This window comes from Temnothorax curvispinosus, unplaced genomic scaffold, assembly GCF_003070985.1.
Source record: "Temnothorax curvispinosus isolate PA1 unplaced genomic scaffold, ASM307098v1 QBEX01014798.1, whole genome shotgun sequence".
NCBI classification, from domain to species: Eukaryota; Metazoa; Arthropoda; class Insecta; order Hymenoptera; family Formicidae; genus Temnothorax; species Temnothorax curvispinosus.
This window is the reverse complement of record NW_020224578.1, coordinates 8968-20358: the sequence shown is the minus strand read 5'-3', so window position 1 is coordinate 20358 and position 11391 is coordinate 8968. Positions and strand designations below refer to the sequence as shown.

General features: G+C 33.0%; 1 protein-coding gene across 1 annotated transcript; it reads right to left on the bottom strand.

The window, feature by feature from the left end:
• Window positions 1–233: 233 nt before the first annotated feature.
• LOC112465013 lies at window positions 234–9510 on the bottom strand. Its single transcript, XM_025032368.1, has 6 exons — window positions 9297–9510; window positions 9088–9198; window positions 8930–9020; window positions 8403–8539; window positions 7788–7920; window positions 234–452 (listed from the first exon to the last, which is right to left on the bottom strand). The coding sequence occupies exons 1-6, from the start codon at window positions 9404–9406 to the stop codon at window positions 234–236; spliced, it is 801 nt and encodes a 266-aa protein (XP_024888136.1). The 5' UTR covers window positions 9407–9510.
• Window positions 9511–11391: the final 1881 nt, after the last annotated feature.

The following is an 11391-nucleotide window of genomic DNA, read 5'->3' as shown; positions in this document are numbered from 1 at the left end:
TGGTCGTCCCCTGGGGGGGATCTCTCGATCTGGGACGGTGACTCCTCGTTGTGTTTTTCTTCGCTCCCTTTACCCGGTTTCTTTTGGAATCGGGGAGGGTGAGCGATTTTGCTGTTGCCGAGCACTGCGATGGTTTGGCTCGGACAGGGATGGTGTACTGGTGCCTCCTGCTATTGGTGATGGGTTCTTGTGACTGAATCCTTTTGCGCGGACGGATCGATCTTCGATTCGTACTATTGGTGGTGGGTCGTGACTCTTTTGCGCGGACGGATCGGCTTCGATTCGTGTATTGGTTTTGTAATGTGAAGTTCCTCATCCGGATGAGGAATTTCTGTTAGTTTTATCCTTCGTCCACCTGGTGAACGATCCCGATCCTGGATTTCGTTCTTCTCTGGGGGAATGATCTCGTAACCGATGAAGAGATCCCACAATGGTATGGCTACCCGCAGCCACTATCATGCGGTTTCTCTGAGGTGGCCGAATGACGGCACTCGTGCCAATGTCATTCGACTAGAGAGCCCTTCCCCCGGGGTTCGCGAGTCCGGTACCGGTAACCTTTCGTTGGTCTTCGTCTGGTTTACGTTTTATTGTCGCCTCTGCGTGAAGACTGTTGCGTGATGTGAAGTGTACCTCCGGTGTTCCATGTCACGTGACTTGTGTCCCGAGTGCTTTGTTTAAGGGAGAGGATGTTTAGTGGGTGCAAGTCCCACATATCCTGACGGCCGGGGTCAGGAATGCGCGAGGCATTTTACCTCTTCCTACGGAAACAAAAAAAAAAAAAAAAAAAACTTGACACTAGGCTTTTTGCCAATTTAAATCTATTGTAGAAACTTGCCTTTCCTACGGTAAATGTGTCTTTATGTGCCAGTATTATCAACAAAATTTGGTAACATTCTGAGTTATATTGTAATTTTTAACGCGACATAAGCGTTTTTGATAGTAAAAAGTAATTTTTCTGATCTCTCGAAAATGTCTACTCTTTCATCGAGCTTTACTCTTGCGAATCTACCGGTAAGTGATTTTGATAAGAAATTCGATGCTTTATACGAATCCAATAATAGAGTTTTTGCATATTTTCAAAATTTTTATATTTTTGGAGTAACAAAAGTTAAAAACCACGTTCGGGGCAAAGTCGACACGCTGTTTTATTGGCTCCCAATAATAAACGATGCTTGTGATGCAGTTATATGGTCCATGACAAATGTGTGCGCACGTGTAATCGCGAATTTACTTGCATAAATTGTTTTTCAGACATGAGTTTAGATGAAAAAAATTGAATGTTCAATAATTTTTGTTCTCGTTATTTCCAATGATTGTTTTACTTAATTCCAAATTTTTGTACTTTCTAAATACACAATAAACAAATGTATATTTAGTTTCAGACAATAAAAAATAAGTTCTAGATCAAATTCTGTCGATCAGACAAAGTGTCGAGTTTACTCCGGCATTTTTCAATTTGAAAATTTGTCTTCGCGTCACTTTTCCTTTCCTGGCGGCAAAACAAAGCGACGTACAGCAAAACTTTCTGAATCAATTTTGTACCTGAAGGAACACTCTTTAAATATATACCATTGAATTTGCCTAAAAATTTTAATTAAATATTAAAAATTGCCTTTGAAAAAAATAGTGTTGAGTTAGCCCCGGTCTCCCCTATAATTGCATGACATGTACAAAACAGCCGTAAAATTTCATTATAAAGGATCATTCGTTATGCTATTAAATTGTCAATATATAAAATTGCTAATAAATACTTTCTAAAAGTCTTCTACTCGGTGAATTTATTTATATAGAAAAGCCACGCTGAAAAAAACTTCATTTTTTATATAGATACTTAAAAAAAATAAAATTTATTGCAAAAATATTAAATAAGAAATTTTATTATACTATTGATGCGGTCGCTAAAAAGTTACGATAAAGAGGTACATATAGCGATAAATAAGACTTACAAATAAAATAAGTGACTTATAATTACTTAATACACTTGCAATTAGTAATGTTATATTGTACAATATGTATAATTATGTAAAGAGAAAATTAACAAACAAACTGAAAATATACAAGATTAAATCTCAATAAGAAATAAATATTTTAACTTTACATATAACAATCTATTCTGTGTTATAATGTATCTTGTAAAAACGAAATATACGATTGTCTGAACAATTTTCTAAATGAAAATTATTCATTTTATTTTTTGCACGAAATATTCGACGTTTTACAATAAGAAATAAACAATCTTAATTTTTATTTTCAGCTTTGGAGCCCGTAACGTGGCACCTCTGAATGTTTAGGAGGCAATTAACCCACGCTTAGTGAAGATGATCCTGAACAAGTATGAGAATGAGGTGCCGTGAATTGATGCTGAATTAGATGCTGAACGAGTTTAATTTCAATCCTTATCTTCTTGTTCAGTTCTTGAAGTATGTCCCTCGTGTACTTAAAGGAACCGCAATTCTCTAATAAGTCGGCACAGTATCATATGTAACTGTGTCGACTTATTAGAAAGTTTCGGTTTCTTTAATTTATGTCGGTATCCGTAGTTATATCCGTAGTCGGTATCTTGTAATCGTTGTCAGTTGGACATGGCATTCCCGTTACCCATTCCTTTTATGGGCTTTTTCCATCCATAAATGGAATGGGTAACGGGAATGCCATCTCGCAAAATGGTTTAATCTTGAATATCATCGTATCTATTAAAAGAATTTTATAATTCTATAAAAATATGTACATATTAGTCTTTTTATTTACAATATTAGTCGAAATTGTACTTTCCTTGAATTGTATTTATTTACGAAATATAACAGTAGATTGTAACAGTAGAACAATTCAATAATCGAAGAAAGGAATGGAGAGCAATTCAAAGAAAATTTATAAAATTTTAGTATAAATTATTGTGTCAAAACATATATATTATTAATAATTGGGAAAAGAAAAACTGTAGTACAAATAACAGAATAAAATTTAATTTTTTTTTGTAAAATATTAGGGGAGACCGGGGCTATCTGTCTACGAGGGCTATGTGTCCACAGTACTGCTATCTCAAGTTTTAAGAGACAGATGTCTCTACCATTGTAACAAGTATATAGTTGAAAAATGCCCTACGTAAGATATTTAAATGTTGTTTGTTTTCTTGCAATGCCTCTCGCAGACGCTATATATGTTAAAAGAAAAGCGAAAATAATTATTCACATTTTTCGACGGTCAAAAAATTTGCTGTGCGACAATAGTTTAACTCAAATTAAAGTAAACAATTCATAATATTATCAATTAATATACAGTTATCAGGTGTGAAAAGCGTCAAATCTTAATTCCGCATTATCTAAAATTGGCAACATGTTAAAGACTAAAAAATGTGGTCGGGGCTATATCCGTCCTATTTTTGATGGGGCAATGTGTCCACACTTCAATGACGAATTGTTTTTTTATAAATAGATAATGGTGCGTAACCACAAAAGAAAGACTTTCCTTAAGACGGATAACATATCCAATAAAATTATATTTAGATTAAAAGAATGAAAATTGAGCGAGAATCTTTTCGTAAAAACAGCGTTAGACTTGGAATAAATATTCGGGCTCTCACTCGTTAGGGGAGACGGGGCTAAACAGTCCGTTTTTTTTCGGAGCCGATTTTTAACAACAAAATAAATAATTTTAGTTAAATGTGGGAAACCACTGTAAAGAGTGAACCTTTAGCTACAAAATTTATATAGGAAATTTTTGTCTACGTCGCTTTGTTTAACCGGTATAGAACAAAAACGACAACGGCGGAAAAATTGAAATCTCAAAAATGCCGGGGTTTAACCGTCACACTGCATTTTCAATACATGTACGTACATCTAATCCTGAATAATGATAGGATACATTTTAATAATTGTTTTTTAAGAAAAAAATATAAAAATTTATGTAACATTTTTATGCAAAACATTATTAAAAAATAGTTACGAGGGTTCCTCATTCCGCAGAAGTCACTCGCCCGACTTGTTTCACTCCTCGACGTCCGATGACTCTATTCGGTCTAAACGGTTGTAATTTCTGTCTCATCTATATTCCATATGCAGTGAGCTCGAAAATGCCTTGGAAATGCACCCGGACTGCTTACTGATTAGCCCCAAACACAAGTTTCAGGTTTGATCGCCCACGAAATATTAGACATCAACAATAATGAAAAAACTACACTGAATTCGTGTTCAGCATGCATTACTCTTTATAATCACGTATACCTCAAGATTTGGAGACCAAATATTATTGCAGATATTACAAAATTTCCACGCGCAGAAAATGTAACTTTCACCTTCCGAAAACACGTTTGCTCTCGTAAAAATCATAACACGGCAGGTAACCTGCTGAAATCCGTTGGTCACATTGGTACTATAAGCAGCGTTTACAATGTTAATAGCGAGTTCGCACAATATATAGATTATTCCTAGATATTTGATTAGACGTATTTACCCCGTAGACATTTTAGCCCCGGTCTGTCCTACTGTAAAAAAGTGACCTACGAGCAACTACTTGATCCTGCAATTCAAGAATCGTCACGAAATTTTTATTTTAAAAATACACGTCAAGTTAAATATATGAGTTTGTCTTAAATTATTGAGTATTTTTTATTTCAAACGCTGCCAAGGATAAAGTAAAAACCCCAAATAAAAAAAAAGATTAAAGAATTGAGGGGACAAAAAAAACTCATCACATTAATTTTGCAACGGATTCAAAATCAGTTTGATGCCACCGTATATAAAGAAAAGTCAGCTCTACGCAGGAAACTTGTTAAAAAATCTACTCAAAGTGCCTACTACTTCTCTGCTTATTTCGGCTGTGACACACACACGCACAAACATTGAAGCACGCGCCCGATATCTCACTATAGTAGGAAAATCATTTATACTTTTCACTACAGAAAACATTCCTGGACGTGAAATACATACCTTACCATAGCATATACAAGTTCTTCTACTGCCCAAAGACGTGACTCAACTGCGGTTCGATTTTGTAACTCTTAACGACAGGTTTGTTATCATTATATTGTTTTTGCGCTGCTTTTTTACCATATATAATATTTGCGCAACAACAATATAACGATAACGAAACTGTCGTTAAGAGTTACAGAATCAGCTTGCTAGACATGTAGTTGTCGACAGCTATTATGTTTGCCGCGATTTGAATGGAAAGCAAAAGAAAACAAGAAAGCATTGCACTTGCAACAATAAGGGAGTGTGTGATAAGCATCCCATAACCAAGTTAACGTGCTATTACTCTATCCAAGTTTCTTCATAATCATCCTAAACATTGTACTACATTTTGTAATAGAATAGAAATGAAATATGGACATAAATAAACACAAATATAAATTATTTCTGCATTATTTCCGATTTTATACAAACCATGTGAAGGTACCTTTGTCATTATAATTAGGGTGTTAAACTTTTGTTCTCCCTGTTTGGGATTGCAAGGATAACTCGATACTTTTATATGTACGTCTTTACTCAGAGACAGTTTACACTCGACTCGACTCGACAACATCGGCGTCGTCACTCTTAAAAAAACGATCGCCCGCGCTGGGGTCGCGCCTATCACGCGTCGTCCGGCAGGAGCACTTTTATTCTCGTGTCGCGGGTTTTACAAGCGAAATTATACATTATGGTGTGTTCTCATAAAACTAGTAAAAGAGATAAATGCTTGACGGAAGCTCAAACATACAACTCTAACACTCCCGTCTTCCCCATTCTTCTCCATTATGTCAATTTGTCTAAAAATAGTAACATAATCTATTCATCGATCGATGAGTTCTTATGGGGTTTTAGGCTCCTGGTGCAACTAAAACATAAAACATTTTTAGTCCAAAAAACGCAAAAGTACCTGGCTATTTCATCACTCAATAGCTTCGTGTCATTAAAAATAAGTATTAAGACAGAAATGATTGATCGTGCTGAAAAGCACGATTTCAGGTCGCAAAATACATGCCCTAATTCGCATGTAAATTTGAAACCCGTTACTTAATCCGAAACTGATAGAAAGAATCAAGTGATTCTAATGATAATAAAAATATAAACCTTTTTGTTGATGATACTGTTTCTGATATAAGTCGGCTAACAAAATAAATATTAGAAACTAAAAAACATCATCGAAGAAGTAAGAAATTATACGTCATTTCCACCTTTAAAAATAAGTTACCGAATAAAATATCTTTTGCAATAAATTTAATTATTTGAATGAGATGTTTATATATAAGTATCAAAGATTACATGACCAGTAGAGTCGATTAATACTTCTATATTGTTGTTTATTATTTGACTGGCGAAATAAAAGTGATATATTCTGTTTAAAAGAATTATGTCTTTTTTTAAATAAATGTTTGTTACAGGTAAAAGTTTATTGAGTGCGTACTCTTATTCGTATGCGTATCTTTAATCTAAAAGGTTTTAAGAGCGAAATTTATATACCTTTGTTTGAGGGATAACCTCTAATATATATTACATTTCTGTAATATTATTTACATATAAAGATATAGTGCCACAGATAGAAGTTTCTGTTATACGTAAATAATCAATATTGTTTTCATTCAATAATCCATTGTTCTCAATAGTTATTTGTCGTGCAAATGCGGGTTATTTTGTTGGACTCTCTCCATACAGAAGACCGGAGCTATATGGCTCCAAGAATATGTTGCTCATGTGCTATTTTTTAGTATTTATATTGAGAGGAACAATGGACGGAATCTCGCGTAATTTTTTTTTAATCTAGAAAAACTATTTCTCCACTGTTCCTCTCAAAATAAATACTAAAAAATAGCACATAAGCAACATATATACCCCCAGAGTCATATAGCCTCGGTCTCCTTTACTTGAGATAATGACATATCGGAAATATATACTACTAAATATCATTAAAAATTAAATAAATTAAATCAGTTAATTGCGCTATAAGAAAGCAATCGTAAAGAAAATTTTTTTTACATAGATATTATTTAATAATGGAACCATTCAAAATTTTATTGCACAAAGAGGAAACTTTTTATAATTACATAAAATCTGAATAATAAAAATTTTTTATCGTACGCAACGTTTTCAACATTATTTTGCAATTTTTACAATGTAGAATCCCGATTTCTCACTTAAATAATAATATTCTACCTTCGCAGAATTACTAATACTTTAACACATATATATTACCTAAAATGCGAGATCGAAATGGTCCCAATATTTATTTCAATCAACTTCACCGTCCCCTTTTCATTCTCTCGCTTCCAAATTAAAACTAATTTTATTTTATCGTTATTAATTTATACTCTTAGTTCTCCTTCGTAGAATAAAGAACAGTAAAATAGGATATCGTAGCACTAAACACCTGTAATAAAATAAATCTTTTGCTTTATTTTGTAATAAGTAATACTAAAAATATAATAGAACTTTCTTTAACCAAACATTTGGGAACAATACGATAATCGATTTTTTTCGATAATCCAGCAACTATGACATTTTGAAGTAAAAGTTAAATATTAATTTCGTAATAATATTGACTATAATAAAACAAAAAATACAATAATAATTTTTTTTATCTTTTATTCTATTTTCTAGCCGTACTGAGCTGTTAGTTAACATTATGTAAATAATAATTATTATAGTGAAACCTACGTTTTTGTATGATATATGTGATGTAAAGCGTGATTCAATTAAAATAGCAATAGAAGATTTTAAAATAATTGTTAATGTTATTATCGATTAAACAATATTCTCAGAGATAATAGAAGAACTTACTATAAACTACAACATATGATACATGTTTCTTACCGTAGCCGCACTTTCTAAAGACGCCACAAATATTCCACCGAGATTTATATGAAAAGGTTTAGTGCCTCTTTGCAGTAGAAACAATATTATTTTCTGTATATGTAACGGAGCCGTGTACCACTGAACGTTGTATCTACAGAATAATAACAATTGCTAGTTTTAATAAGACAAAAATAATTGGTAATAATAAGTATTGGTAATAATATTTTCCTAACGCGAGCGTGAAATGGGCCGCTTTTCGCGCTTGTTTTGAGTGAGCAAAACGATCCATTTCGCAATGATGACGTAAGCGTTGAAAAATGGAGCCATTTCTCAACTAGTAGAGAAATAAAATTGTAAAACAAGCGCGAAAAGCGGCCTGTTTCACGATCTTATTAGGAAAAATAGTATGAACAACTCGTGGGAAGAGTGGTCGAGTCCAAATGAGTGTGATGGTCTTCACACTTCACACTCATTCAGAATCGACCACTTTTCCCGCTAGTTGGTACAATATACTATTGTTCCACGAATCGTATTTTATCATATTAGTAATTTTGCTCTAATATTTTTTTATAATTAGATTTCTATTGCAAAACGAGTACCCTTGTATGACAAAATGATGGAAATATTTCTTACACTGTGGCAAATACACATTCGTTGTGAATCGTAGCTTCTTGCGCTACATAGTTGGCTAAGAACAAGAACACGTACAAGAAGGTTAGCTTTAAAATAGGTACAACAAGTTTTTCAATTCCATCACTGTATGACGCAAGCTAAAAAATGTAATACGTCCGTTAAGCATTTGCTATCGACTTCTTACGCACGATCAAATCATATTGTGTTCTATATATATTGCAAGATAAAATTTCAATAGATTATGATATATCATCGGATCATTGAATTATTGAGAATAATTGAGAATTAAAAGTTTTAATATTGAGTTTTTATTTAGTTATTGCTAATTTATTTACTTAGCTTGTACATGTAATTAGCAATTACTGTACAGTATATCTTAAAAATTAGGTAACCATTATTTTCATGAATTATCGTTTTCAATAAATATATTATAGATAGAAAAGTGTTTAGCTACTTCTTTTTATTTTCTTGACTATATCATAAAATTCTAATATAATGAAATTACGATTAAATATAAAGAATATTACCTGAAAAAGATTAATGCTAGCACAAGTCACGCCGATTACTATCAAGAAGAAGAATGATCTCTCAAAATTTGATATTAAAAAGTCCGTGAGCCTTCAAGTACAAGAAAATTCGTGTAATTATACGAGTATTTAATGCTCTTTATTAAATATATACCAACTCCATAGCTTTGCGATGAATATCTACGGCATAAGTAATCTCCTTATAAACCATGTTCTCACTCTTTAGGATATCTTTTTGTAAAATATTGATTGCCTGTTCGATTCGGTAACTGTAAAAAAAATAATTTTATTCCTTTAATTAATTTTATTTTGCTTTAATAACAAACAAATATTGTTTACGATTATATTATAGAATTCATTTACTCACCTGGCGATACCAAACATTCCGCAGATATGTTGAAAATATGCAATGAATATAGTTCCTGTCGCCATCATTGAGGCAGCCCCTATGTAAATAGCTGCTAGTACATGCAACATGATTAAGTAGAAATATTTTTCTTGATCAATAAAGTACTCTGTCGCAATATACACTGAAGGATTTAGTTGAGACTCGTTTTTAGGCAGACTAATGTGTTGAATGAACCTCCAAATACACAGAGCAGTTAATGTACCTGTGCCATATGTAAGAAGCACTGAGAGAAATTTTGTAAAATTAAACACACACACACACACACACACACACATATATATATATATATGTATATATATATATATATATATATATATTAGTTGCTCCAAAATGACCCTATTATATATTTATGAAAAAAACATAAGAGACCTTTTTGTAGATCGTTAAATTTTCTACAAAAATATTTCATAATTTTTGATAGTCGATATGATATAACATTCATAAGAAGCAAAAACAAGTTTTATAAAATTTATCAAACTTTAACTTTGAATATCTTTTGAACGGTTGAATTTATGAAAAAATAATAAGAGGTCTTTTTTGTAGAGCGGTAAATTTACTACAGAAAATTTATGTGGCGCAATGCTGTATTATGCTAAGACTCCATAGACGCGGAAACGCCGTGCGGTAGAGTGCATTGACCAATCAGAAGGCTGCCGCAAATCGCCTGCAGCAAAATCAAAATTTGTGATTGGTCAATGCACTCTGCCGCACGGCGTTTCCGCGTCTATGGAGTCTTAGCATTACTGTTTGTTAGATAGTTATAAATTTTTTTCTATCTTACTAAATAAAAAATAAAAAATTGCGATGAGCGACCTGTTAATACTAATATTAAAGGCTAAAATTTTAACAGGTATCTTATTTTACCTTCCTGCAAGTATATATGCTATTCGTGACATGAAAAAAAAGTTGCTCCAAAATGACACACCCTAATATATATATATATATTTAGTCGAGACTCGTTTTTAGGCAGACCGATGTATTGAATGTTCGTCCAAATATGCATAGCAGTAAATGTACCTATGCCATATGTACCAACAGAGAGAAACCTGAGAGCGGCCATCCGGCTTCGGGGGACGTCTGTCCTAATCTGCCCTCTGAGAAAGTGGACGTCAACTACGGCGTTACGCTCGGTAACGATCAGAGAGGACTCGGGTAACGATACATCGTATCCATGCTATGGTTCGTGTCCGAACTACTCAGATGGAGGGGATATGCTGGTCGCGCAAGCCTTTCCTCTGTCCGTGTACGCTAGGCCCTCGGCAAGCTTCGAGCGGGGAGAGAAGGGCAGACATACGATCTGCTGTCTCTCTTGAGCTGTGACATTGCCGCTTTGCACGGGCCGGCTTGCCGGCTATACCACGATGCCACGCATTTCGGGTATCGCGTCTCGTGTCTCGCCGAGTGCCGAGTCTCGAGTTGACAAATCGACGATACGCTATACTCGCTATATACGTTACATTTGCTTGTATACAAATTTTAATTTTTATATTTATAATTAAATAAATAAATATAATATATATATATATGTATATATATTTGAAATTTATAAATATATAAAGATTGCAAATATAATTAATTAAATAAATATTTGTAAACATAAAAACTAAAATTCGTAAATGTAATGTATAGAAATCACCGTTCTATGCTTTTCTATCTAAAAAAGTCTTACATTAAAAACCTTTACTTTGCATAATAAATTTTAAATATAATATTTAAATGCATACCAATAATTATATTATTAACTATATTGAGAAAAAAATGGTAGTTTATAATGTTTCTTGCACTCTTATTAAATTTATTTTACCTATGCATGTTCAAGCGGCCAAATTACGAGCAACAACAGAAGGATAATTGGATAAAAATAAAAACACTTTCTTAAATAAACAATACACATGGGTAACAGTGAGTTCTATTATAATTCTCGTATAGTTCTGAACGTGTTCTAACGTTTATTTCTAAAGAGTACTGACGATAAGCATTATTTATTCATATTTTAAATAATTTTTATCGACCAAGAAAGACGCATTTACGGGTATGTGGGTGAGACGCTGTA

Coding starts and splice junctions, on each gene's coding strand:
- LOC112465013 (XM_025032368.1), bottom strand. CDS start 9,406: ATGTTGCATGTACTAGCAGCTATTTACATAGGGGCTGCCTCAATGATG. Junction 9,021..9,087: donor ATTCATCGCAAAGCTATGGA/GTTGGTATATAT, acceptor TTGTACTTGAAG/GCTCACGGACTTTTTAATAT. Junction 8,540..8,929: donor CTAGCATTAATCTTTTTCAG/GTAATATTCTTT, acceptor TACATTTTTTAG/CTTGCGTCATACAGTGATGG.